Consider the following 25680-nt stretch of genomic DNA (forward strand, 5'->3'; position numbering starts at 1 on the left):
TCACGTGACCATATTTTGGATGTTAAAATTATGCTGATATTGAATGCTACAAACAGTTCAATTATTCAATAATGAATTGAAGTAGCACTTGTTCGCTTTTAAAGTCTGTGTGAAAATCACCAGAAACAACAAAACGTAAACACCTTCCTTGAGTGGAAGCCCACATTTTTGGTCAGCCACCTATATACACTTGAATTATCGATATTTACTTATTTATATTTAAATATTTATAAATATTCATGTAGTTAAATATTCCATGGTACTGTTTGCAGCACTTAACTTTGTCTTCATTATAGTATGTTCACGTTGAGCTGAATCCTCAAAAACATTTAATAACACATGGATGCAATTACACACGATCTTGAAATTTGGCACATTTGTAGTACTGCTTGATCCGCTAAAAATATTTCTAAATATTTTTGTTCAATTGTTTGACATAATATTTATGACCAATCAAAATTTTCACAATACATTTCCTATAGGGAAGCCATATAAGTACAGTGTCCATTACAGCCCTTTCCCGAACTTGTAATGGAGCCAAACCGTACATGTCTATTGTTGACACCTTTGCTGTTACCAATAATCATCTGGTTGGCTGAAATGTTAACTCTGTTGAGAAAAAATCTACTTAATTTTTAGCTGTTTTTCAGGATTCAGCTCAACGTGAACATACTATAGGCCTAGTCTTCATATCTATAGCTATAGTTTTACTATCAGCCAAAATTTACAAAAGGGCGGGCGTGTATAAGCAAACTCTGGTGTCATCATCTACACCAGTCTTATTAGCTGGAATTATAGATAGTACCAGAAAAGTTAACTGCCATACAAATGACGTGCCTACAAGCGCTTAGCTACATTCACAGCCATACACTCAATACTGTATTTATTCTAGGATCTCTCCGAGGATCAGGAAATGGGGGTGACCAGGTGAAAGTCTGTATGATCACCAATGATTACCAGCTACACTAATAATATTATTCTTTTCCAAGTTCACTACCACAAATTTGTATAATTAGTTGACAAGGGTGTGTGCTGCTGTTTCAGTTGAGTCAGTTTCACTGTTCTCTGTATACTTTGAGACATTGTGATGTAATATTATGAAGTATAATATAGTTGACTTTAACTAAACTCTGATAATTGGCACTATTTTATTTAAGGGAAATAATCATTTACAACACTAAGAAAACACACACTGATACAGGATGAGAATATTATTCAATTGTTTCACCCATGTTCCAATTACACTTCGTTTATTCAACTAGTTGACCCAAAAGCAGTTATTACTATAGTAAGTGTAAAACACAACTAGGGACCCGCCGATTATGCTCATTATTTTACCTATTATGCTATGCTGCACTGCTCAAAAATTTACCTACAGTGTATTATGCTTAAATTAATGCTCAACTATTATGCTCAAATTATGCTCAATATTTTTACCTCAGTTCCCATGTTTTTTCTAATAACTTTGCACTTTATGGAAAAGCAGTAAGTGGTTGAAGCACAGACTGTAAATCCTTGCTTGTCAAAATGCATGTCACAGAAAAGATCAATACACTCTAATAGAACAGTCAGCTACGTGATAATTTTATTAGAGTTACTGACTGTTCTATTAGAGTATATCGATCTTTTTGTTGGATATGTATTTTGATAAGCAAGAATTTATAGCATTGCACAAATATTCTACCTATTATACTAGCATTATGCTCAATGCTTTCAGACACCTATTATGCTCATTATTATGCCAGCATAATCGGCGGGTCCCTGAACACAACACTTCCTAGCTGTTTTTTGGGTGTACTGTCATACTACAACCGGTCCCCCCAAAATCGGTCCCCCCGGACCAGTTGCAGCAACCATACTTGGTCCCCCCGGACTACTTGCAGCACTGCAACTTGTCCCCCCCGGACAACTTACGCCGCCACAGTTGGTCCCCCTCTGCCATAAGTGGTCCCCCACTGGCTTTATCACAGACTCGATCATAGATCTTTGAGAAGGGGTGGGGCTAGGCACAAAGTGCCCCACTGTGCCGACTTAGCTTCCCGTTCCACTGTGGCCTTTGAGCGGGTGGCCCTATAATTGTACTGAGTATGCGTACGAGATACTCTAATAGAGCAGTCAGTAAATACTCTAATAGAACAGTCACCTAACATCTACAGTTGTATTGGCACTGCTAAGGATATCTTGCAAATGAAATGCATGCGATCTTCCATATGTCATTCTTTATGTCTATAATAATAATAATCTGCTGGCATGATTGTCACTCTATACAACTCTTGATCAATGTAGTCCACATAAAAAGCACTATGATCTAAACCATTCAAAATATTTTGTCCTGCAAAAAGCTTTAGCTTCTGGGGGGCACAGATCCCTACTCCATATACTGGTGCATCCCCTTTGATAAACCCTGGATCAGCTGCTGTAAACATTAGGGTAAAAACACTATAGCTAGCTATAGTACATATAAACTTGCAAATTACATATAAATGACATAATAACAAAATTTTAGCTGATACTATTATTAGCAGCTAACTATTAGTGTTCACAGTATTGAAGTTGACTGGCACAATTCACTGGCAGAACAAGAGGCTACTGGAGGTTTATCAGCTGTGATGCCTGAGCATATAATGTACCCACATCCACACAATACAGCTACAGTGCTATCTAAATGATGATGAAAGTATAATGGTTTAATACACATCACATAAACGCAATGATAAGAGGTTCTTGGAAAGGTAGTCTTATGTCATTGACATGAAGCATGACTAAATTAGGAGCCAGATTTTCATACAAGTACAGTATCACATTTACTGCATGATCTCATGCACAACACTATAATGCAGTCCACAATGAACTGAATTGTAGTCATTAAGTCAACAGGAAGGTCAGTGCCATCTGAATCAATAGTTATAGCATGCAGTTGTAAACTGGAACTGCAATTTCACTATCTATAGTTAAAGTACTTGAGCTGAGCTCTTTACAGCTATTGACCATATCCTGCACAGTCAAGGAGTATAATGCACAAGAAGGGAATATCATAATATCAAGCAACAAAAATACCATGCAGATATCATTTTCAAGGATAATTGTTTGCAATGATCATGTGATCAATAACTAACTTACTCACACTTAATCAATAATATTATCTTATATTGCATGTATACTCTTTTAGAGTCATGCAACTTTGAATCAGCTTGTCTGTATCAGTGACCTCTACTGACTCCACACACACACAAGTCTGTTGACAACTGCTAAGTAACATTACTGAGTATACAGTATCTGCTGTAAATGTACCTGATTTCATACATAAGTAAGTCCTAAAATGTTAATCCTAGCTTGCTGGTTGTCTAAATCAGTTGCTCCAAGTAACTGAAAAGCACATCAAAGTGATTAACAGGTTTTAAAACGGAGAATCTAAATACATAACTGAACAGATGATTTCTTATTCTCAACTAGCCAAGTTGTGTTTACTGCTAACGCTCATTGCCAGAAAGACAGCCTTTTATTTGCATTAGCTTTCGTTATTCTCTGCTAGGATTGAGCTAATTATTCTTTGAAAATAGCCTATATTATGCATTTGAGCAGTGCTCAAAATCCAGCCTGTTATACTCAAAATTTAAACATTGTTTTTGAACATCGAGAGGTGGTCAAGTTTGAATAGCTACCACATCGATTTTTGAAACCGAGGTAATAAATGCTGCAGTGTTTAACCAAGTAAATAAGGTATAAGATATGGCTAGTATAGAACAATAAAACTATTGTGTGTGGTGATTCAATTAAACTATTATTTGTTACACTTTAAGTTTACTAACTTATTGGCTTGTAAGAACCACTTAATGTCATCATACTGCATTAGTTCTAGTATCATTAATGGAGAGTTTAAAGTTTACACACTAAGACTAGAATAGAACCCTTCAACTATAGCCTGCCTGTATATACCATTTTCAATGAAACAGACATTTTAGTGCATGCCGGTTTTTTCAAAAAATTATTGTCTATAGCTATTGAAGCTGTGTATGAGGCATGAAACATGCAGCTATAGTAGTTTCTGATCACTAACCAAGCCCATATCCAAGTGAATTAATGGTTTTCACTAATGGTAGCGGAACAGCTGTCTAACCCATAGCTACTCCAGCCTAAATCAGAGTATAGAGATTAAATCATGTTTTATTATAGAACTGAGAAAACTATAGCCAACTGTTCAGTTGGTGTGTCATGACCTCTGGTAGCTAAGTGGAGATGGTAAGTTGAGCATTACAAGTTACACCAAAGTGATAGAGGTTCCCAGAAGGTTTTAATATTTGTAGCCTCTTATCTTACTGTCACATACTGCTGGCAACTGTATGTGGATGCCTGACTACTGCATGGCACTAAGCCATGTTATAGTGGTGACTGCAGTTCTATTTAAGGCTTTGACTGACTGCTCTATTAGTATGTTTTGTTAGTATTTTTGAAAGGGGGATCGAAAGGGACACCGGTGCCCACAACGCGTCACAATGATTCAGGACTCGTATTTCGTGGAGGGCAGTGCATTTTGATCAAGACGTTGAGCTAGTACTGACTGGGAAGCTGATACTGGAGATTTCATTGGGGGGACCAGCTGCAGCAGGGCGGACCATCTGCAGCAACTTTACATGGTCCGGCCGGACTACTTGAGGCGCGGTAGTTGGTCCGGCCGGACCACTTGCGGCGGGGGACCACCTGCAGCGTGAAAGTACCATGAAGTGCACTGTTAATCACAATTTTGCTTGAATTTTAATTCATTATTAATAATCTTTTTTCAATTCATTGTCTAAACAGGGCTACAGCAGTATATATTTCAAACGCTTTATGCTTCATAGTTTAATGTCGCAGACATTCAGCTAGTTATGTAATACTATGTAGCTATAACTCTCTAGATCTGTGATAAACCCTGTAATGAATTTCTATCCATATATATAGGAGGGTAGAGTATCTATGACAGATTCAAAGTTATAGCCATCTGTTAGAATCAGTACAAACCACAAAGTCACTTTCGAATGTTCCAGACGACCTACACAATGTGGCATAGGTAATATGACACCAATTAATCTTATACTAATATATTTATACATTTTCTACATTCACCAAAAAATTGTAAGGCTGAAACACTGTGACATTTGCAGGAAATGACTGGTTTCCTTGCTCTCATCAAGAAGAAAATTACAAACACTGTATCTCAGTTCAACCATTCAGATTTCTTATAGCTTATACTGACCTTTTATATCACTCTGCAAGACAGTTCATCCGTAATTTAATTTCACAACTTTGCAAATTTTTTACAACATTAAATTTATTGTAGATGAATGTGATAGCTGCAGTATGGGGTGCATCCATTCACTGGACTCAATATTTTTTTGTTTTGTTAGCTACCTTTTGTGGCTAGATTTAACCACAGAACCACTTTATGAATTAGACCATTCACCACAAGACATAAAACTTGCATATTATTCACAACACCGTAGTGTAGTTTGACATCAAAGATTATTTACCTAATTCCAGCACTAATCCAAGCACAGTGCAACCTATTCATCTTCTCAAGCTTTGCAATATAACACACGTTTGCATAAAGTATTATGTATGAGCATTCCTGCGTGCGAGGTGGGTGGGGGATTGATGTCATGATTCCTTGTGGGATTGTATGACACAGTTATTGTTATATAACAGTTGTTAATAACATAGTTCTTCGTTAATACAAACCCATCACTATGACTTGGGTGCCATGCCAAAACAGTGTGCATTATGTAACAAGATACACAGTAGTATTGCCTCGTCTTTTACAGTCTGCATATTCTCAGCATCTCAGTTACAATGCTTGTAAACTGCAGTGAGTACACAGTGTACAATAAATGCAACTTTGTATAGCCTTTTGGATAGTGTGTACATTGGAAGCATTTCTCTTGGTAACTCATGGCCTAACTGTTAACATGTGCCACTAATGACAATGAGAACTCTGCAAACTAAAAGATGGTTATTATATAGCTAATCACTTTAGTGGAAAGGAAAATGTATTTTACCAAAGTTTATGTCAGTCCAGTAGTCCAGTCCAGTGAATGGATACACCTGCAAGTATGCTTTTGGCTAAGCTAAACCCTTGCCAGATGCATACAGTACATTTAGCTAATGTAAAAAGCACATTTTAATACATGACATCAAATATGTGTGACCAGGCCAGTAAGAACCTGAAAGACTTTTTCAAACATTAATTCATCATGACTCATAACATTATGGCCTAACCCAACCACATTCATCTTAATAAAAATTCATGACTGACCACTTGTTCAATCTACCATTTGAGAGAAATCGCTATTCAAAATCCTATGTACCATGAGTGATATTTCTAAGATATGCACTGCACATTTTTCATAAAAAAATCTAGAATACTGCTACTGAAAACAACTACAGCCTACAAGCTATCAATAAAATGCTATATACAGCACTGTAAGCAGAAGTACTGTTCAATATCTAATTGACAAATGTGTTTCCCTCAAAACTCTTTGGGCATGTGACAGGACAGCACTTGCAGGTACAACAAGCATGGACTCTTTAATGAGCTGGCGTAGTTTAGTCACATCTCTATGAATGCCTCGGTCAACATCTTCTTGAATGCAATGACACTCATTCTTTACACATTGTAGAGCCACAACATGTATTCTATCCAACCGTGACCAGGGTGAAGTATGTTTATAGCTTCTCACTATCTTATCGCAGGATTGATCGTCACTGGTTTCATCAACGGTAATGAACAGAACTGATATTCTTCGAAGCCTTTTGAAAAGCCTGATTAGGAGTAATACCTTTTCCTCTATGAAGCTGAGTCGTCCACGCTTCACCACAAAAACAAACAAGTTCAGTTGACCCATCAAATTTATAGCTAATGCAATGTGTTGAACAATAGATAGACAATCTCTCCAGCCAGTATACTCAATTTGGGTGAAATTGCATTGAATTTCATCATCATCAATTTGAAAGGCTCCATTAACTTGTGTACTGGTAACGTTCCTTCCATAATCAATATGATGTGAGTAGCTTTTTGTAATAACATTTTGAACAAGGGTACTGATTCCATGGCCTCTTTTACCAAACACAATGATGTTCCTCCTGTGAAGGAATATAACGAATACATGAGATGGGGACACCCTTTAAATAAGACATATGGTAGTGCCACATGGTCAAGGAAGCAAGTGTGTCATTATAATACTCCAATAGAGTAGTTAACACAACTATATTATGTGAATTCTAAAACCAGACATAAGCGCAAGTTTTAATTGAGCCATTACTCAGAGAAGGAATGCTCAAATCAATTAAACTTATACACCATCTTATTCGCCTACTCATGGGGAGTTCGTAAATCTTTGTTTAATTTCTGTAGCCCCAATGATTTGCATGTCACGTGTGTTTGTTTATGACGTGGTATACGTAAATAAATCATTGCCGTTTCTTTAGTAAAACCGCCTTCATATGTTTATGCGCAAGTAACTGCTAGGCAAAAACTAAACCTAGGTCAATTTCCAATCTATGGTGAACATTGTAAGCCAAATCCCAACTCTGCAGACTAATCCAGACAGAAGGTGAATGCAAGTGCCTGTAGTTTATTTTTAGCACAGTCACTGTACAAATCGATTTCCTTGCTCTTCCTACTGTATAGTGCTGTAATTCCAAAACTACTCACCATAATCGACTAAAACTTTGATGAATCATTTTTGAACAATGCAGATAATGCTGAGGAAATTCGGAAGTTGTACGAACTAGATGGGTGTTTGCTGAGACGGTTACATATAATAAACTCATCTCTCAAAACAAGGCTCCAAATCATAGAATTCCAAAGCTGAAACCCTAGTATTGTTTTATCCTTTCTGGCATTGATATGGAGGTTCAACCATGTTATCTGAACCCCACTGGCTACTAAATTTTAATGATGCCATGGTGAAGCTGTCAATATTATCCACACAAAAACAGCCAAGCTGTGAAAAATGGTACAACCTGGGAGAAAAAAGTTGCAAAATTGAAAGGTGACGGGAAAGAAATGGGTGAAAAAGTTGTGAAATCAAAGGTGGTGGCAAAGAAATGGCTGCAATGATGGGACCTCCACTTTCCGAACACCTGTGTGCCAGTTCAATCATAAAAGTGTTCAGATAGGTGAATCAGTTTGGGCCCATACATTTAAATGTTCAAATACTCTAATAGAACATACACCTGTTGACAAAATACTCTAATAGAACAGTCAGCGCTACTGTTCGGATAATCAAGGTACTACTGTAATGCTCTAAATTTTAATAATGTCTGTGTGCATTATTAAAATTTAGTAGCATCAATATCATTGCGGCCATTTCTTGGCCATCACCTTTGATTTCACACCTTTTTTTCACCCAGATGTTTTAAGCCCACAACATTTTTTAACAGCTTGGCTGTTTTTGTGTGGATTTCACTTCTTTTTGGTTTGTTTTTACTTACATCTATACAGACACAATAATGATTATTGAAGACAGACTTATAAAAGTATTGTATTGGATGCTTAAGTTCAATATTAGGTAATATTATTGTAATACTCTAATAGAGTGCACATTTTTTGAGAACTTTTAATAGAACGTTCTAGTACTTCTATTGGTACATCTAAATGTTGAGCTGTAAACTATTTTCATTTATAAAGCAGAAATTATGTGAGGTGATCAGCAAAGATAGAGTGGTTAAGAATGCAGGATTCCCTGTGGTAAGTTTTATTGACATTTTTTGTGCACCTCTTTTACCCCACGATGACTGCTCTATTAGAGTATCTTGATCCTGAGATTTTACACTTGTGTTTGGTTTTTACTATATAACTTTGTAGCTGTAACTCTATATGCTTTTAAACCATCAAAAAGTACTGCTATGATGATCAGCCTATGTACACACCGACTTTCAAGTTAATCCCGTACTCGGTTTACGCTGTAGCCCTGATAGAAATTTGATCTTTTTTACGTCAATAAACACTCATAACTCCTTGGATATTCAGCAGATTCACAGCAAACTTGGTTCATGAATTCACTGTTATACACTTTTCATTTGTGCCACAGATCAAGGCAATTGAGTTACATGCTTGTGTTTTATAGCAATTTTTGTAAAGTGTGTGAAAATAGATCGAAGCCTCCATAGCCCCCTATGGCTTAAGGAAAAAACCAAAGAAATGAATTAAATCTAAACTTTGAACACTTATATATCGCAAATGGCTGGTTTGAATTTAATCAAATTTGCTGTGTGGCCTACCCTATCTGGCAGACAGCTATAATGCACTAATGGTGTGCTTTGGAGAAAAGAGCTATGAATGTGTGAAAATGCTGTTTTCATTCTTCCTGTCAATATACTCATTTTCTTGGCGGCACGACACACTACTGCATATCTTGATTGAGTATTAATATTTTGAAGCTATTTTTTAGGATGCCACTTTTGATTGATTTTACAGTATTTTTCAACTACGCTGGCTTGAAATAGACAATCACACAGTGTGATAGTACCTGGTACTGTATATTAGGGATCATGGAGATTTGGGTTTTTCTGGCCTAAAATCACCCAAAAGCCAGCATCCTGGCACCTTGACAGTATTGGTTAGGTATAACCAAGCCCGAGCGTGCCCTCAGTATGACCCTAAAGACTTCCAATAAATTATTAATTAAAAAAAAAAAGATTCAATGAAACTTTCTACTGCCTGCCTGCCTGCCTGCCTGCCTGCCTGCCTGCCTGCCTGCCTGCCTGCCTGCCTGCCTGCCTGCCTGCCTGCCTGCCTGCCTGCCTGCCTGCCTGCCTGCCTGCCTGCCTGCCTGCCTGCCTGCCTGCCTGCCTGCCTGCCTGCCTGCCTGCCTGCCTGCCTGCCTGCCTGCCTGCCTGCCTGCCTGCCTGCCTGCCTGCCTGCCTGCCTGCCTGCCTGCCTGCCTGCCTGCCTGCCTGCCTGCCTGCCTGCCTGCCTGCCTGCCTGCCTGCCTGCCTGCCTGCCTGCCTGCCTGCCTGCCTGCCTGCCTGCCTGCCTGCCTGCCTGCCTGCCTGCCTGCCTGCCTGCCTGCCTGCCTGCCTGCCTGCCTGCCTGCCTGCCTGCCTGCCTGCCTGCCTGCCTGCCTGCCTGCCTGCCTGCCTGCCTGCCTGCCTGCCTGCCTGCCTGCCTGCCTGCCTGCCTGCCTGCCTGCCTGCCTGCCTGCCTGCCTGCCTGCCTGCCTGCCTGCCTGCCTGCCTGCCTGCCTGCCTGCCTGCCTGCCTGCCTGCCTGCCTTCAGGCAAGCCTAACTTGATAACGGCTAAGGCTATGGGCTTGATTTTTTAACTGTTCAACGTTGCTTCGGCCCAAGATGTGCCTTTTGGCATACTGTAGTACGTACATTGCTGTCCTTCTTTGTGTCCCATGTCTTTTTGCTGACTGCCCAAGGTGTCGAATCATGATAGCACGGTGCATGGCTCCTGTAGTACGTTTATAAACAGGAATCGTTCGTATTTTCTGTGGTGACTGGATTGATTGCAGAGGCGATTCTAACACTGTTCTTTGTTTGTAACACTGTGTAATGGGCTGAACATAGCTGAAAGCGAAACGTAATGACCGCTGCAGTAATTGATAGTTGGGGCACGCGAATTGTCATATTTTTGTGGTGACTGGATTGTTGCAGAGGCCCTTCTTCTACTGTTTTTCATTTATAGTGCTGTGTAATGGGCTGAACATAGTTGAAAGTGAAGAGTAATGGCCACTGTACTTTCAAAGCAATATTTGATAGCTGGGACTGGGACCATCCTTTCTTTTGATGCAGTATGAGTGGGTTCACCAGTCATGATAATGTTGCAAAAAAGTAAACAAACAAGTTTAAGGAAAAATTAGGAATTTTAAGTTTGATTAGGGAACACAGAAAAAAAAGTAGGGAAACAAGGGAGGTCGCCTACACCTGCAGATATACTAGTAAACAATTAATCCCTAATTCAGTCTTGGTCTTGGGTATAGACTGAATTAGGGATTAAAAGTTCACTACTATATCTGCAGGTGTAGGCGATCTCCTTTGTTTCCCTGCTTTTTTCTATGATCCCTAATCAAACTTAAAATTGCTAATTTTTTCTTAAACTTGTAATAATAACAATTGTCAGAAGCATTTCAGGTCACTCTAAAGGCACATTTTGTGCTTGATTGTACCCAATCAATTGAGATGGAAACTTGTGACTAACTGAAAGTATGCACAGCAAAATAACACAAACTGTGGTGATCATACATATACATAATAATGTCACTTGCTTCTTCTGTGGGGGAGAAGAATCAGCACTGCTAGATGATTTGTCTGGGTCAACAATCATTTGTAGGGCTATCATTACATAATAACATAACAGAATGGATACACTATTAAATAGTCACATACCATTTTCATCAGCGTCATCATCTTCATCAAGGTCATCAGTGGCGAACCTTTCTAAGGTCGACAGTAGCTGGATTGAATCAATCCGTGTGAGGTAGCGTCCTGAAAAACCAATAATGTATAAAACCTTGTCCAAATGGACAACAATATTAGTAAAAGTGTTAACTATATACACAGTCTAACTACACATATTCACCACAAATACATAAAAATCCTTAATTATCCAAAATCATGACAGTTTAAGAAGCTACAGACCCAGGTACTGTATCATAGAGTATAACAGTATAGGATTTCAACCAGACAGCAGCCTCATATTACCTTAATGGCACTTTGGCAGTATTGTTTGAATAAAATCAACATCTTCAAAACAACAAAACTATCACAGTGAGTTTCTATAAATTACATCGAAAACAGAATTTTTCTATTGGCTGACTAACTACTTTACATAAGTATTGACTATAATATGCTTTTATAACTCTACTGCTACAGGCTTGAAATTTTCACAGTTACGTATATAGACATACTGACCTTTTGGTGCAACTGTTTAGTGTTGAGGATCCAGTGCAAGTATTATGGACCTAACCTTTGTCCTTCTATGTGTCCTATTTGTGACTCAGTCTGGGAAAACCGGTCTTTTCGCCTATTTGAAAGTATCAAGAAATTCCAGTTTTAAGTAATTGATGTGTTGTAGCTCGCCAATGGTTGAAGCTATGTGTACTAAATTTTCACACGTTTTATACCAATCCCTTACCTTCCAGAGCATCCAATGTACAAGTAGCCAACAACTAAGTTTCTCGCCATTTTAGATAGTTTTTAAACTATGGTTGACTGTGTCAGGCGAGCTCCAAAAGGGGAGGGAGGCAGGGGCCCGGAAGGAGGGCAAGAGGCTGTTCAAAAAATTTAAAAGGAAGGCGCATGGATGAATTAGGCCAAGTTATGGGCCATTCAGGTATCAAAACTAGCTAAAATGAAAGGAAATTCACAGCAGAGGTATTTATTTTAACACCATGGAGCTGTACAGCCACATACAGCCATTCCTAGGTTGACCAGAACTCCATTAAGGCCCCACACCACATGTACGATCTGGATCGCCTCTGGGCTTGGGAAAAGCAGCCAACAAAACCAGACCACTCAAGTCTAGCTGATTTTGATTGTGAAATTAGGTAGTCTATTCATGTAGTTTTGTGTTCAGAGTGAAAAATCCAATCTGCTGACATGGGCAATAAGACCAGTTTTCCCAGACTGGGTCACACTTTTTGTTTGCTTATAACAATTGGTCAATGACTTGGTGAGTTGTCTATCCTACGAAAATAAAACTGCAATAATCCATAATTTCCACATACGTAACACTTTCAACAGTCAAAGTGAGCAGGTTGATTGCAGGAATGTGTCACATATTGTTCTCCATGTATAGGGTAGCTGTGTATAATGGGTAGCACTTAGGTGTGATGGGCTTTGTACTCACCAGCAAGTGGTATTAGGGGCTTGTGTTAGTCATGCAATTATTATAGTAATAGTTTTGTAAATCTGGCGTTGTTCCTTTTACGATCCATTGTTATAAAGTTTACCTTAAAAAAAAACAGTAATTTATTACTTCATCCATATATGGTCATACTGTGAGCATCACAAGTACATAGGAACACGAATACGTATTCTTAAGCATCAGGTATCTAAAACACAAATATTCTAGAAGCTCTTTAGGATTTAGAAATCTCCTTATCAACTACATCATTGTTAACTTGCTGCATTCTACTCACAACTGTGTTATTTTTATTCAATTATCATTGTACGTACAACTAATACACATAAACCCATACAAATACTACACACAACAAATTTCAAGGTAACAAGAGACCCACCTAATATATCAGCCCAAATGTTGTCAATTGTATTGTCACTCTCTTTCATGACTTTAACGAAGTACTCAAATTTTACACTTTCATTAGTACTCAGGCTAGGAATAATCACTTCATCAAGCAAATATTTGATCTGATCAGACTCCAGTTCTTTAGCGTCAATGACGTCTTTTTGATGATCAGTGATGACTCCAAAAGAATGTAGCTTTCCAAGAATAGGAGCAATGCAACAAAATTGCAGCGGAAAGTAATGATCTTTTATATTTCTTAATGCAGCAGAACAAAATGATTCATCTACAAAAATATGGTACATAACTCCATAACACACATTGTAACTTGTAAAATAATAAACTTGGATTGCGATTGAGAATGGACTTTTACATATAGTAACTAGGGCTGAAACGATCATGGTTTTTTAGTACTCAAGTACTCTCTTGAGTTAACGATTGAGTACTCACAGATACTACAGTAGCTATTTGTAGTCATACACATTTGACATGTTTTGTACCAACCTTAAACAGTTTACAGCTTTTTCAAGTAACTGTTACAACAATGATACACACACTGTATTAAAGTACTGATATTAGTGTCCCCGTCAAAAAATATATGCTAATCAAAACCCTACAGCCTTCAATGTGTCACTCCCTGATGACAGATACATCATGTAAGCTGGGTCACATGATCTTAACAAGTACTCGAGTATCAATTTTACTATCTGAGTACCAAATCCTTAACTAGTACTCTCCGAGTATTAGTATTTGTTTCAGCCCTAATAGTAACACTCAAATGTTACATTTGAGCGGTACTGTAACTTTGTTTTCACGAAGTGAAGTTTCTAAAGCTGTTATTACTAGTACTACAGGAAAATCAGGTCACTGCATAATAAGAATTGTTTTAACAAATCAAACTGAAATCCCCAAAGTAATGTCAGGTCCAAAAGGCAGCTGTAAAATGTCCACTAGTATAGTTGCAGGTGTAGATGACATCCCATGTTTGGATTGTTTCCTTGCTACCTGTTATAGTGTTAAAAATATGAGAATCATCTCTGCAACCAATCCAGTCACACTACAGAAATCACGATTAAACATGCTCCCTGACCAGTAACTACTGAAACAGGAAGCTGCCATTCTGCTTCAGTTTCAGCTATGTTCCACCCGTTATAGAGTGTGACAAATGAAAAACAGTAAGAAAAGCATCTCTGCAATCGATCCAGGCACACTATAGAAATTAAAAGCAATGGAGCCATGACACATAATGGAGAAAGAAATGGGACAAAAAGGAGGACAAGTAAATGATGCATGCATTCTGCAGTTGGTGAAAAAGTATGTCTTGGGATGTCAAACAGTGAACGATAGACAAGTTATGCTAGGCTGAAAGAGTCAGTCAATCAAGGAGTCAGTTACTAATTAAATTTTTTTTTCGTAGAAACTTGTTGGAAGGCTTGTGGTCTCTCTGGATACATTGGTGGGTTTGGAACCAATTCTGCCAAGCTGTTATAATTCCTAACAACCACGATCTCTACTGTATATTATTACCATACTGTTAATTTCACTAACTACCTGTACAGTCAACATTTAGTCTTTACCTAACTCATCAGGTGCTACACCCTGATCATAAAATGCTGGAAACAATCCCCTCAGTCGGTTACCAAACTGCTGTGTGGTCGGACTACCATGTTGTTCCATAATCTTCAACATGGCATAGAATGGCTTTGTGTCTCCGACCTTAAGAGGACCAGTGATATGTACCAGTAGTGTTTGTACTTTCTCAGATAATGTACCAGGTGATTTGACATTGCATGCCTCATCCTCGGTGATCATATCCTCCGCCACAAAGTACGGCAACAGGTCCTGGACATCTATGAGGGTATTACATAGATTTGACTCGTGCTCTGCAAACTCTTCCTTTAACTTGGTCCACCTATACAGCATCAGTACAAGTAAGTACAGTACAATCAAAATATGTACATATACATTTGTAATATACATTTACATAGTATATGGCTACTAAATGATGGCAAGCATTAAATCTTCACAAGTAATAAAAGTGTATTACAAGATACAGTAATGGGAGAGATAATTATTAGTGATGTACATTATACTTACAGAGCGACAATTTGTTAATTCTCTGAAGATAAGGATGGAGGCAATAGGCAGCTATTACCTTAAAGAATTGTAGCTTCTTTTAATGATAGTGCGTAGGGAGTGCCTTCAAGGCCATACAAGATTCAACAACAACAAAGTATTTTTGTAGCTGCCTATACGAGAGAAGTTGGACTTACTTATACGTAGCTCATAACAACTATCAATAGTTACATGTGTCATGCGGCCAAGAATGCCAGTGTGCCACCCATACATATTTTGACAGGAAGAAAGAAAACGCAATTTTCGTACATGCATAACTTCATGGCTCTTGCTCTAAAGCATGCTACTTTTGTGTTACAGAATAGCAAATTTAATTGAATTCGCTCCAGCCATTTGTGAGATAAAGGCAGCCAAAGTTTTGATCTTTAGTTTTGTCCCTTCTTAGGCCAAGATTTTTTCTTTCATACAATTTGCTAGAATTGTTATAAAACACAAATACGTACCTCAGTTCCTTGAAATTTGGCACAGATAAAGAGCATATAAAGGTGAATTCATGTATAAGTTTGCTTTGAATCTGATAAATATACACGGTGTTATGAACGTTAAAAACAAATTGAACTTATGTTACAGCTACAAGCTAAACTGCATATGGGTACATGGGTTACCATCGTAGTAGTGTATTTTGATGATTGAAAAACAAAGGAGTATTACAGCTAAAGAGTTACAAAACAAGTGTAAAACCATGAGGCCAACAGAGTACCCAAGTTGTGAAAGAAGGGTGCGGCCTTCAAAGCCTAGGTGGAAAAAGTTGTAAAATTGATAGGTGGTGGCCAAGAAATGGATGCAATGTAGAGCTAATCCTTTGATTTCACAACTTTTTCATCCAAGGCTATACCCTTTTTTCACAGCTTGGCTGTTTTTGTGTGGGTAATAACTGTAATGTACATTATCCACTTCCATTAATTTTGGCAACTGATGTGTCTTGATTTATGTGAAGTTCAGTATGCAACACTCCATGCTAGATTTACTATTGAAAAATATCCATGAGCCATGTAGCTTTGAAATATTTGCAAAAACAACAACAGTGGTAGTGGCTGTAGTGGAGTAACAGAACGTGCACACACTGACAAACATAGCTAAGTAATTCTTTGTATAGGTATCAACACATATAGTGAAAACAGTGTACATGTATGTCTTCTTGACCTTTGAGTCAGTTGTGATATTGAGAAGTATTGTGCGTGCTCTTATATTGCTGTTATCATCCTATCCTGTGTAATCGCTGTAACGACCCATCCTCCGGGCCAGAGTTGCTGGCGGTCAACCTCACTACAACTGGCGTAGTCCTGGCAGTTTATAACTTGAACCAAAGGTGAAAACGCTGTTGTACCGTGGCATAGATTTGGATTAACGGTACCAGGAAAGGTTAGCCGACCAGAGTTGTGTTCTTTCGTTCTCCTGACATCGTCTAGACACACCGACACGTGCGACAATTAGAAGCGTGGTGATCACGTGGTCTACCGTTCGCAGCAGACATGTCACTACAGCCTCAGGGACCTGGAGACAGCCATGAAGGTACTCGTAGTGTTACAATTAATCGTCCTGTGATAACGCCAGAACCATATAACGGAGAGGCGAGTAGTAGGTGGGACCAGTGGATTGCTCACTTCGATAGTGTGGCTCAGATTAATGGATGGGATGAATCCGCTCGTCTTTTATGGCTCCAAGTAAGGCTGATAGGAAAGGCGCAGACAGCATGGGAACGCCTGAGTCAAGAGGCGAAATCAACATATGAGAAAGCCACATGCGCATTACGTCAACGTTTTGAGCCTAGTAGCAAGAGGGACTTATACGCAGCGGAATTTCAGGCTAGGAAACGACGGGAGAAGGAATCATGGGGAGACCTAGCCGATGATCTTCGAGCTATCTCAGACCGCGCGTTCCCTGATTTAGAAGATAAGGCCAGAGAGCAGTTATCTCTAGATCGTTTCCTGGGATTGATAGAGAAGCCCACGATTGCGTTAACCGTCCGTCAACGACATCCAAAGAATTTAGACGAAGCCGTGATGTATACACTGGAGGTAGAAACACACTTATCCCTGACGTCCGGACCTACTAACTCGGTAGCAGCTGCTATAACTACTACAAATGGCTGTCATGTCTCAGAAGAAAACCCCGCTACTATAGCAGCAATCCAGATGAGACAAGATAACATGGTGGAGATGTTAAAGTCCCTCACCATACGAATGGAGCAGATGGAGCACACCCTTTCTCAACTGATGGAACGTAGGCCAGTTCCACCCAAGCAGAATCAGACAGCTATGAACCGCCCCCAGGAGCCTATTATTTGCCGGAAGTGTGGCAAAGAGGGCCATTTTGCCAAGGGTTGCGCTGCCACCTATGGTCAACGTAAGCAGGGAAAATAGAAGCCCCCAGTGCCGAGGGTCAGGCACGTGGGGGCGATCACCACCAACAGACCCAATCATCAACAAGTGAACTTAATTCTAATGACTGTAACTCACATATGCAAGTTGTAAACAATGTGTCAAATAATTGTAAAATTAATGCTATTGATCTGTTGGCAGTAAATCCTGCCAAAGCATACCATGTGATTGGGGTAGTTTCAGGGGTAAGAGTGCAGTTTATGCTAGACACAGGGGCATCAGTAAGCCTGCTCAGCAGGGATGCATGGGAACAGGTATCTAAGGGTATAGACATAAATGCAAATACTCTAGAACCATGGACTGGTCCACAGTTGACAGGTGTTGAAGGTAGCCCTATCATAATCCATGGTGCTGCAGCAATAGACATCACACTAGCCGGTGAGGTGCTTAGGGCAGATATTTTAGTGGCCAGTGGATTAAGCACTCAAGCCATACTAGGGTTAGATTTTTTACAGAGTGTCAAGTGTGTAATTAACACTGAGCAAAAGGTGCTGCACATAGCAGGGAAAGCCATACCACTGTTACAGGGCACTGATCAACATGATGCACTTGTGTCTACTGTTAGAGTCCAAGAGACCATCAACATCCCACCGTTTAGCGAGCTACAATTGCAGGTAGCCACCACAGACATTATCAGTAGCTCTGCCGACTGGTTACTAGAAGCTTTGCCACTTAAGGATACTGTCATGGTTGCTACAGCCGTAGTAACACCCCATTATGATGGCCACAATACCACAGTCCCACTGCGATTAGCCAACTTATCAGGAGAAGTTGTCAACATCTACAAAGATTCTAGAATAGGCCAGATTACTCAATTAGATGACTCTATTAAGATTGCTAGTGTGTCACAGAACCTACATACCTCTAGCCTAACTCAAATACCTGAAGCCCCTCCCCACAAACAAGAGCTCTTGTGGAAGATGGTAACTGACAGTGGAGACACACTTACCAGTGCACAACAGACAACACTGTACAGTACCCTACTGGCATTTGCAGATGTGTTCACAGCAGGTGATGATGACCTGGGCCACAGTGATCTGCTTCCACACACAATCCCCACAGGGACAGCCCAACCAATTCGTCAGCCACCAAGAAGGGCGCCACTTTGCCATAGGGAGACTGTATGCAAATTGCTTAATGATATGCTATCCAAAGATGTAATTACACCATCCAAGAGCCCATGGGCTTCACCAGTGGTGTTAGTCCAAAAGAAAGATGGTTCTGTTAGGTTTTGCATAGACTACCGCAAATTGAATGCAGTAACACAGCGAGATGCCTACCCTTTACCTCGCATAGATGAAACACTGGATACTCTGAATGGCTCAAAGTGGTTCAGCACGTTAGACCTCTTAAGCGGATACTGGCAAGTTGAGATGGATCCAAGAGACAGAGAGAAGACGGCCTTTGCCACACATGAAGGACTATTTGAATTTAAAGTTATGCCCTTTGGCCTTTGCAACGCACCAGCAACATTCCAACGGTTGATGGATTTAGTCCTTGCAGGTATTCAGTGGTCAAAGTGCCTAGTGTATTTGGATGACATCATTGTGCTTGGAAAATCATTTGAGGAGCACCTTCAGCACCTGGTATTAGTCTTGCAGAGATTGCGAGAAGCTAATTTACACCTCAAGCCAGCAAAATGCGTACTTTTTCGAGAGGAGGTTTTGTATTTAGGGCATGTGGTGTCCAGACAAGGCATTGCCACAGATCCAGCTAAAACCAAGAAGGTCTCAGGATGGCCAACACCTACCACCATAAAGGAAGTGCAGCAGTTTTTAGGGCTGGCTTCTTATTACCGCCGTTTTGTCTGCAATTTTGCCTCACTAGCCAAACCACTATATAAGTTGACTGAACGAGGACGAACATTTAAGTGGACCAAAGAATGTGCAGAAGCTTTTGCAGCTTTGAAGAATCGCCTGACCACTGCTCCTATCCTTTCCTATCCTGACCACAAAAAGGAATTCATATTGGACACAGATGCCAGCCAAGAAGGCATTGGGGCTGTGCTATCACAGAGACAGGGAGACCAGGAAGTGGTTATTGCTTATGCCAGCCGCTCTCTATCAAAGAGTGAACGGAAGTACTGCGTGACGAGGAAGGAGCTACTCTCAGCTGTGACTTTCATTCACCACTTCCGACCCTATTTGCTAGGGCACCAGTTTATACTTCGTACTGATCATGGATCACTAATATGGTTGCAAAACTTTAAAGAGCCTGAAGGTCAGCTGGCTAGATGGGTGGAACAATTGCAAGAGTACAATTTTGAAATAGTACACCGCCCAGGCAGGAGACATACTAATGCAGACGCCATGTCACGCCATCCATGTAGTCAGTGCCAACGGCCAGAATCAGAGTGCACTACTAGTGAGCCTGAGATACAAGTTGCAACAACATTATTAACACCTGAGAGAGAACTGTCCACCACCGATCTTGAGTTAAGACATTTACAGATACAGGATGAAATCATTGGCCCTGTTTTAACAGCAAAAGAAAAAGGAGATAAATTGCTTCCTGATGAGTTGAAGCGCTTCCCCAGAGAAGTCACAACGCTCTCACAACAGTGGGAGCAGCTTACTATCCAGCATGGAGTGCTCTACAGGAAATATGAGAATACACAGGGCAGCCAGTTACACCTGCAATTGGTAGTTCCTACTGAGCAGCAGAGCTCAATACTGGATGAAATACATGGAGGAAGGATGGCAGGACACTTGGGTGAAGATAGAACTTTTAAGAAGCTTCAAGAGCGTTTCTACTGGCCAGGGTATTCTCAAAGTGTCAAAGAGTGGTGTCAAAATTGCCCTCACTGTGCAGCCAGGAAAAAGCCAAACCAGAAGCAAAGACCACCACTACAAAAGGTGGAGAGAGGATACCCACTCCAAATGCTTGCTGCAGACATTGTGGGCCCCCTACCTAAAAGTAGCACAGGTAATAAATATATCCTGGTAGTATCCGATTATTTTACTAAATGGGCAGAGGCTTATGGAATCCCAAATCAGGAGGCTAAAACCGTTGCAAATAAACTTATCGACAACATGTTCTGCCGCTTTGGAGTACCAGAACAATTTCACACTGATATGGGGGCACAATTTGAGTCCATTTTAGTAAAGGAAATCAGTAAACTACTAGACATCAAGAAAACCCATACGACAGCCTATCATCCACAAGGTGATGGCCAGGTGGAGAGACTTAACAGGACCATAATTGCGATGCTAGCCACAATGATTGATGAATATGGAGATGACTGGGAAACTCACCTAGCAAAAGTGTGTTTTGCATACAATACATCAGAACATGCCACCACTGGGTTTTCCCCATTCTATTTAATGTTTGGGCGAAAAGCAAAAATCCCACTAGACATCATCTATGGCGACCCTGCCTCAGCAACCACAACACCTCCAGAGTACATACAAAACCTTCGATCTTCACTAGAACACAGCTACAAAAATGCGCGAAAGCATTCACTGGGAGCTGCTTGCCGACAGAAAGAAAATTATGACAGCAGAGTTCATGGGAGAGCTTATGAAAAAGGAGATTTGGTATGGCTTTGTACACCGATGGTAGGCAAAAAGAAGTCAAAAAAGTTACATTGTCCGTGGACTGGTCCTTACAAAGTGGTTAAGAAACTTTCAGATCAGGTGTACAGGATACAACACACACAAAACAGGAAGCGACAAGTGGTACACTTTGAGCGGTTAAAACCCTGCTCACCAGACATGAGACCAAGGCCTCAAACCAGTACCAGCAACAATTCCCAAGACAATGCCCAAATGAATGAGGACACAGCATTGGAAAATTCTACTGTTGTACCACCGGGAACTGTACTGCAACTAGTTGACCAAGATGATGACGTGACAGAACAGAACAATGCTCCTATTGTTTTAAACAACCAGGCGGATAATTCAGTTCAGCAATCTAATAATATGAGACATCGGTATCCACAGAGAGAGAATCGTCAAAGACCACTTCGATACCGAGATGACTGACATGAGACATGTCCTTATAAAGAAGGGGCATGTGTAGTGGAGTAACAGAACGTGCACACACTGACAAACATAGCTAAGTAATTCTTTGTATAGGTATCAACACATATAGTGAAAACAGTGTACATGTATGTCTTCTTGACCTTTGAGTCAGTTGTGATATTGAGAAGTATTGTGCGTGCTCTTATATTGCTGTTATCATCCTATCCTGTGTAATCGCTGTAACGACCCATCCTCCGGGCCAGAGTTGCTGGCGGTCAACCTCACTACAGTGGCTGCGTACAACCTAGCCCAAACATAATCTCAAAACACACAAAGTTGCTTTTTTGTGCTCAAGTAGTTGAAAAGTGAAAACTTATATTCAGCAGCTTAGCTACTGGAGTTACATGATTCCGGAGTGGAATTTCGCATCTGTCAATTTCATTACGTGATTCATATAATCGAGTCTTAGCATTTGCATTGGCAGAATGAATGCATTTGTATCTAGCAGTATCTTTATTCTAGCATATTACATTACAGTAAAACAGTGTCCTGTTAAAAGTGGATGACAACAGCGAAGCAAAAAACCTTGCAGCAGACGAACCAGACAAAAAACTGGTGACTGTTACGCTATTCTAGTCGGGGTGTGTTCATTAACTGAAACTGTAAATGCTCCCTTGGCGAAATCCTGGCGAAATCCTGGCGAAATCACTAAGTTCCACGGAGAAATCCATTATAGCAAGAATGGCACAACACTGTAGCTAGCTCTGTTCTACTATGCTACTCATCACTAAATTGTTGCTGTACGTGTGCCAACTTTGCAGGACCTTTAATGGGGCTATATGTAATGTTTACCAACTACACTTCAATCGTGCTGAGCACCACGTGACGCGAAAGTGCAGTAAATTTGCTGGTGGTTAGCTAAGTGCAATGTGTAGAGTGCATGGCAGGCAGTAAATCGCTTTGCCATTCCAATTGCCACTGGTCAGTTTCTCTAAGTTTTGCTATGATGTCTCCAGATTATTATTGTTGACGGTTATTTTTAATATGGTAACTGCATTTCTCTGCCAGTAATCTGTGTTTACGTACTAATGAAGAATTGACTTTTGTTCATTCCAGCATGTTTTTATTGGTTCCAGCTCCAAAGACTCACATATATATGACTTGTGTGATAAAATTAATGGGCACAGAATTCCACAGTTTACCAATAGCCATATTCAGCACCTTGACACACAATAATTTACGGTGTTGAGCTGCACATGTACAGTAGGGCTGGTGTGTTGTGAAGCTGGTTATCATCAGCTGCACATGCCCACTCATGCTAAATAAATTTATTACACTACCACATTGCTTTATCACATTAGCACACACCACTTCCTGGTTACTACCCACACATATTTTTACTCTAACCACTTGTTATTACTTTTAAAAGTGAAGTCATACAAGTCAACACAAACATGAACTCAGTTTTTATTAAAATATTTAAACATATTTGAGGCCATGGTTAGTGATGGATGGTGTTGCATTTTTATTGCAAAAAAAAATGGTATAGTTACTATATACTGTATTAAGAAAAATATAATTTAGATAATGGTCAAACCTTGTCACTCTTCGTGTTAGTCTTTACTTTTGTAAACAGGGTATTTTTTTGTGCAGACAACACACACAACTTATTACCTTACCCTTGCACAATTTACACTACAATATACAGGTGATTGTCTGCTTAGCATTTTCTAAGGACTTGGCTTCATGCCAATGTTAAACAAGTTAAGAGACCACCATTATGTAAGTGGTTAGAACTTAGAAGTCAGCACAGACCAGAATGTCAACAAAAAATCATATTACCAGTTGATCTTAGCAGCTGTTGATTCTTTTTAAATAAAGCGGCTACATGTTCCTGTAATTGTGTTATAATATTGCCTTGTAGCATCCCACCACTATACTAAGCAGTAGAACAAGAACTGTTGTAATGTGTGGAGTGGATCACTTTTAGTTAGCTATACACACATATTGTGGAATTTAGATGCATGCTCCAGACTGAAAAACGCCAGTTAACTTTTTTTGATGCAAATGTGCAATTAAAGACGATTAACACGGGGTTGAATATCAGCAGTTATAAGATCAGAATTAGTTAACGTTACATATCATCAATGGCAAAATTTTGCATCACACCCATAATCTATGAGACGTTTGAGCATACCTTATAACTATGCAAAATTTTGAGGTACATATATAATTTTTGCGGATCAACAAAGTTCTTATTTTGAGGGCCTGTTCGTTTTGCATGCAGCTTTCCTAATTGTAGTATAGTAGCAAATTCTGATAAACATCAATTTTTGGGGATAAAGTAAACCATGAAATCTTTGCAAAAAGTACACACAGTAACTCAAAAATTATGTGGTATCTATAGGGTGATTTGAATACGCAAAAGGAGACTAGCTATTAAATGTTACAACACATTTCAACACTGTACTTGTAACAACTTACTGTATTGGCCTTTGCAGTAAATACAACAACTCGTTACTAGTTGGTCTCTTATCCATGTCATCTTCAAGACACAGTTTGATGATTGGTATTAACCAGTGAGTGTCGCCCATCATAGATATCCACTTCTCACGACGTCGAAATTCACTAATCTTTTCCCCTTCGGTTACGTCAGTTGGAGAGGGCCACTGACCACTGAACAGGTGAATGGTGACACACCCAAACGAGAACACATCAACAGCAACAGTGAAATGAGGGGGATCTTTCAATGCCTCAGGTGGCATAAATTCAGGCGTCCTAGGACAAATTGCCTGCTCCGAGAAAATTCCCTGTGTGTCTAGATGACGTGCTGACCTGAAGTCAGCAATTTTAGCATGAAAATCAGATGTGAGCAAGATGTTACTGGATGTCAAATCTCTGTGAGCAAGAAGACCACTGTGCTCATGTAGATGGAGTAATCCCTTGGCTACATCACACAAAATACCAACACTTCTCGGCACACATCCTGGTTCATACTTCTGAATACATTGTGCTAGATTGAGTTCCATCTTCTCCATAACCAAAACTGGCAGTGATAAATCTCCAGTAGACTTGTGATACAAACCAAAAAACTTTACAACATTGTCGTGGTGTAACTCACTCAGGAGTTCAATTTCTTGGTAGAAATTTGCGAGCTTTCCTTTCATTTCCTCCGGTTGTGTCAGCTCAAAAGACAGTTTTTTACCAATGTATACTTCTCCTTTCCATTCTAACTCAGTGATGGTGGCGAAAGAGTCACTCTGGGCGAAGTTTTGGGGCTCGTACTGCGGCAATTTGCTCTGTGAAATGCCAGCGCGTTTTTCTCGAACGCCTTCCAGAATGTACGGATTGAGGTCATCGTAAAACTGCTTAAAAACACTGTCAAGCTCGGTTTTAAGCCATGAGTTTTCCGCTAGACCTTCAACACTTGCCATGTTCAGTGATTCACAGTATTCTGCTCGTGCTATTGTTTAATAGTGAACGCGTCGTGAACTCTGGACTGGTCACCTTTACCCTCTCGCGGTTTCCATGTGGTTGGAGGGATTCGCAGTCTTTTAGCTGGCATCACACTAATTAATTACTGATAGAACAATAAACCGTTAATTAAATTAGATCATATGGCTTCAATTTTCATGACATTTTACCACCATGTAGCTGCCAGCCGGTCTTCTTATTTTTACCATATTTAAATATCAAATGTAAATCACTACAATATCACTATATATCTAACCCATACCCTAACCCATACCCTAACCTAATGTTTTAAAACGTTGTCCTAATCCTGCTCGCGCTTCTTCCTATATTAGCTACCCTAAGGGCGCTGTTCCTAATCCTAAGGGCGCTGTTCCTAATCCTAGGGGCGTTTTCTAACCCTAGGGGTGCTGTGCTGTTACTCATCATAGGAACACAGTACCTGCAGTAAGAGCGAGAATAAGAGCAAAATTACGTGAAATTACGATAAAAACCGAA

At 39.9% G+C, this 25680-nt stretch overlaps 1 protein-coding gene across 1 annotated transcript; it reads right to left on the reverse strand.

Moving 5' to 3' along the window:
• Positions 1–6352: 6352 nt before the first annotated feature.
• LOC136268350 (uncharacterized) lies at positions 6353–25235 on the reverse strand. Its single transcript, XM_066063670.1, has 6 exons — positions 24196–25235; positions 14810–15144; positions 13228–13518; positions 11372–11470; positions 11251–11317; positions 6353–7116 (listed from the first exon to the last, which is right to left on the reverse strand). Exons 1-6 carry the CDS (start codon positions 25143–25145, stop codon positions 6474–6476), a joined length of 2385 nt encoding a protein of 794 aa, XP_065919742.1. The 5' UTR covers positions 25146–25235; the 3' UTR covers positions 6353–6473.
• Positions 25236–25680: the final 445 nt, after the last annotated feature.

Source organism: Dysidea avara, chromosome 1 (genome assembly GCF_963678975.1).
Source record: "Dysidea avara chromosome 1, odDysAvar1.4, whole genome shotgun sequence".
Classification (NCBI taxonomy): Eukaryota; Metazoa; Porifera; class Demospongiae; order Dictyoceratida; family Dysideidae; genus Dysidea; species Dysidea avara.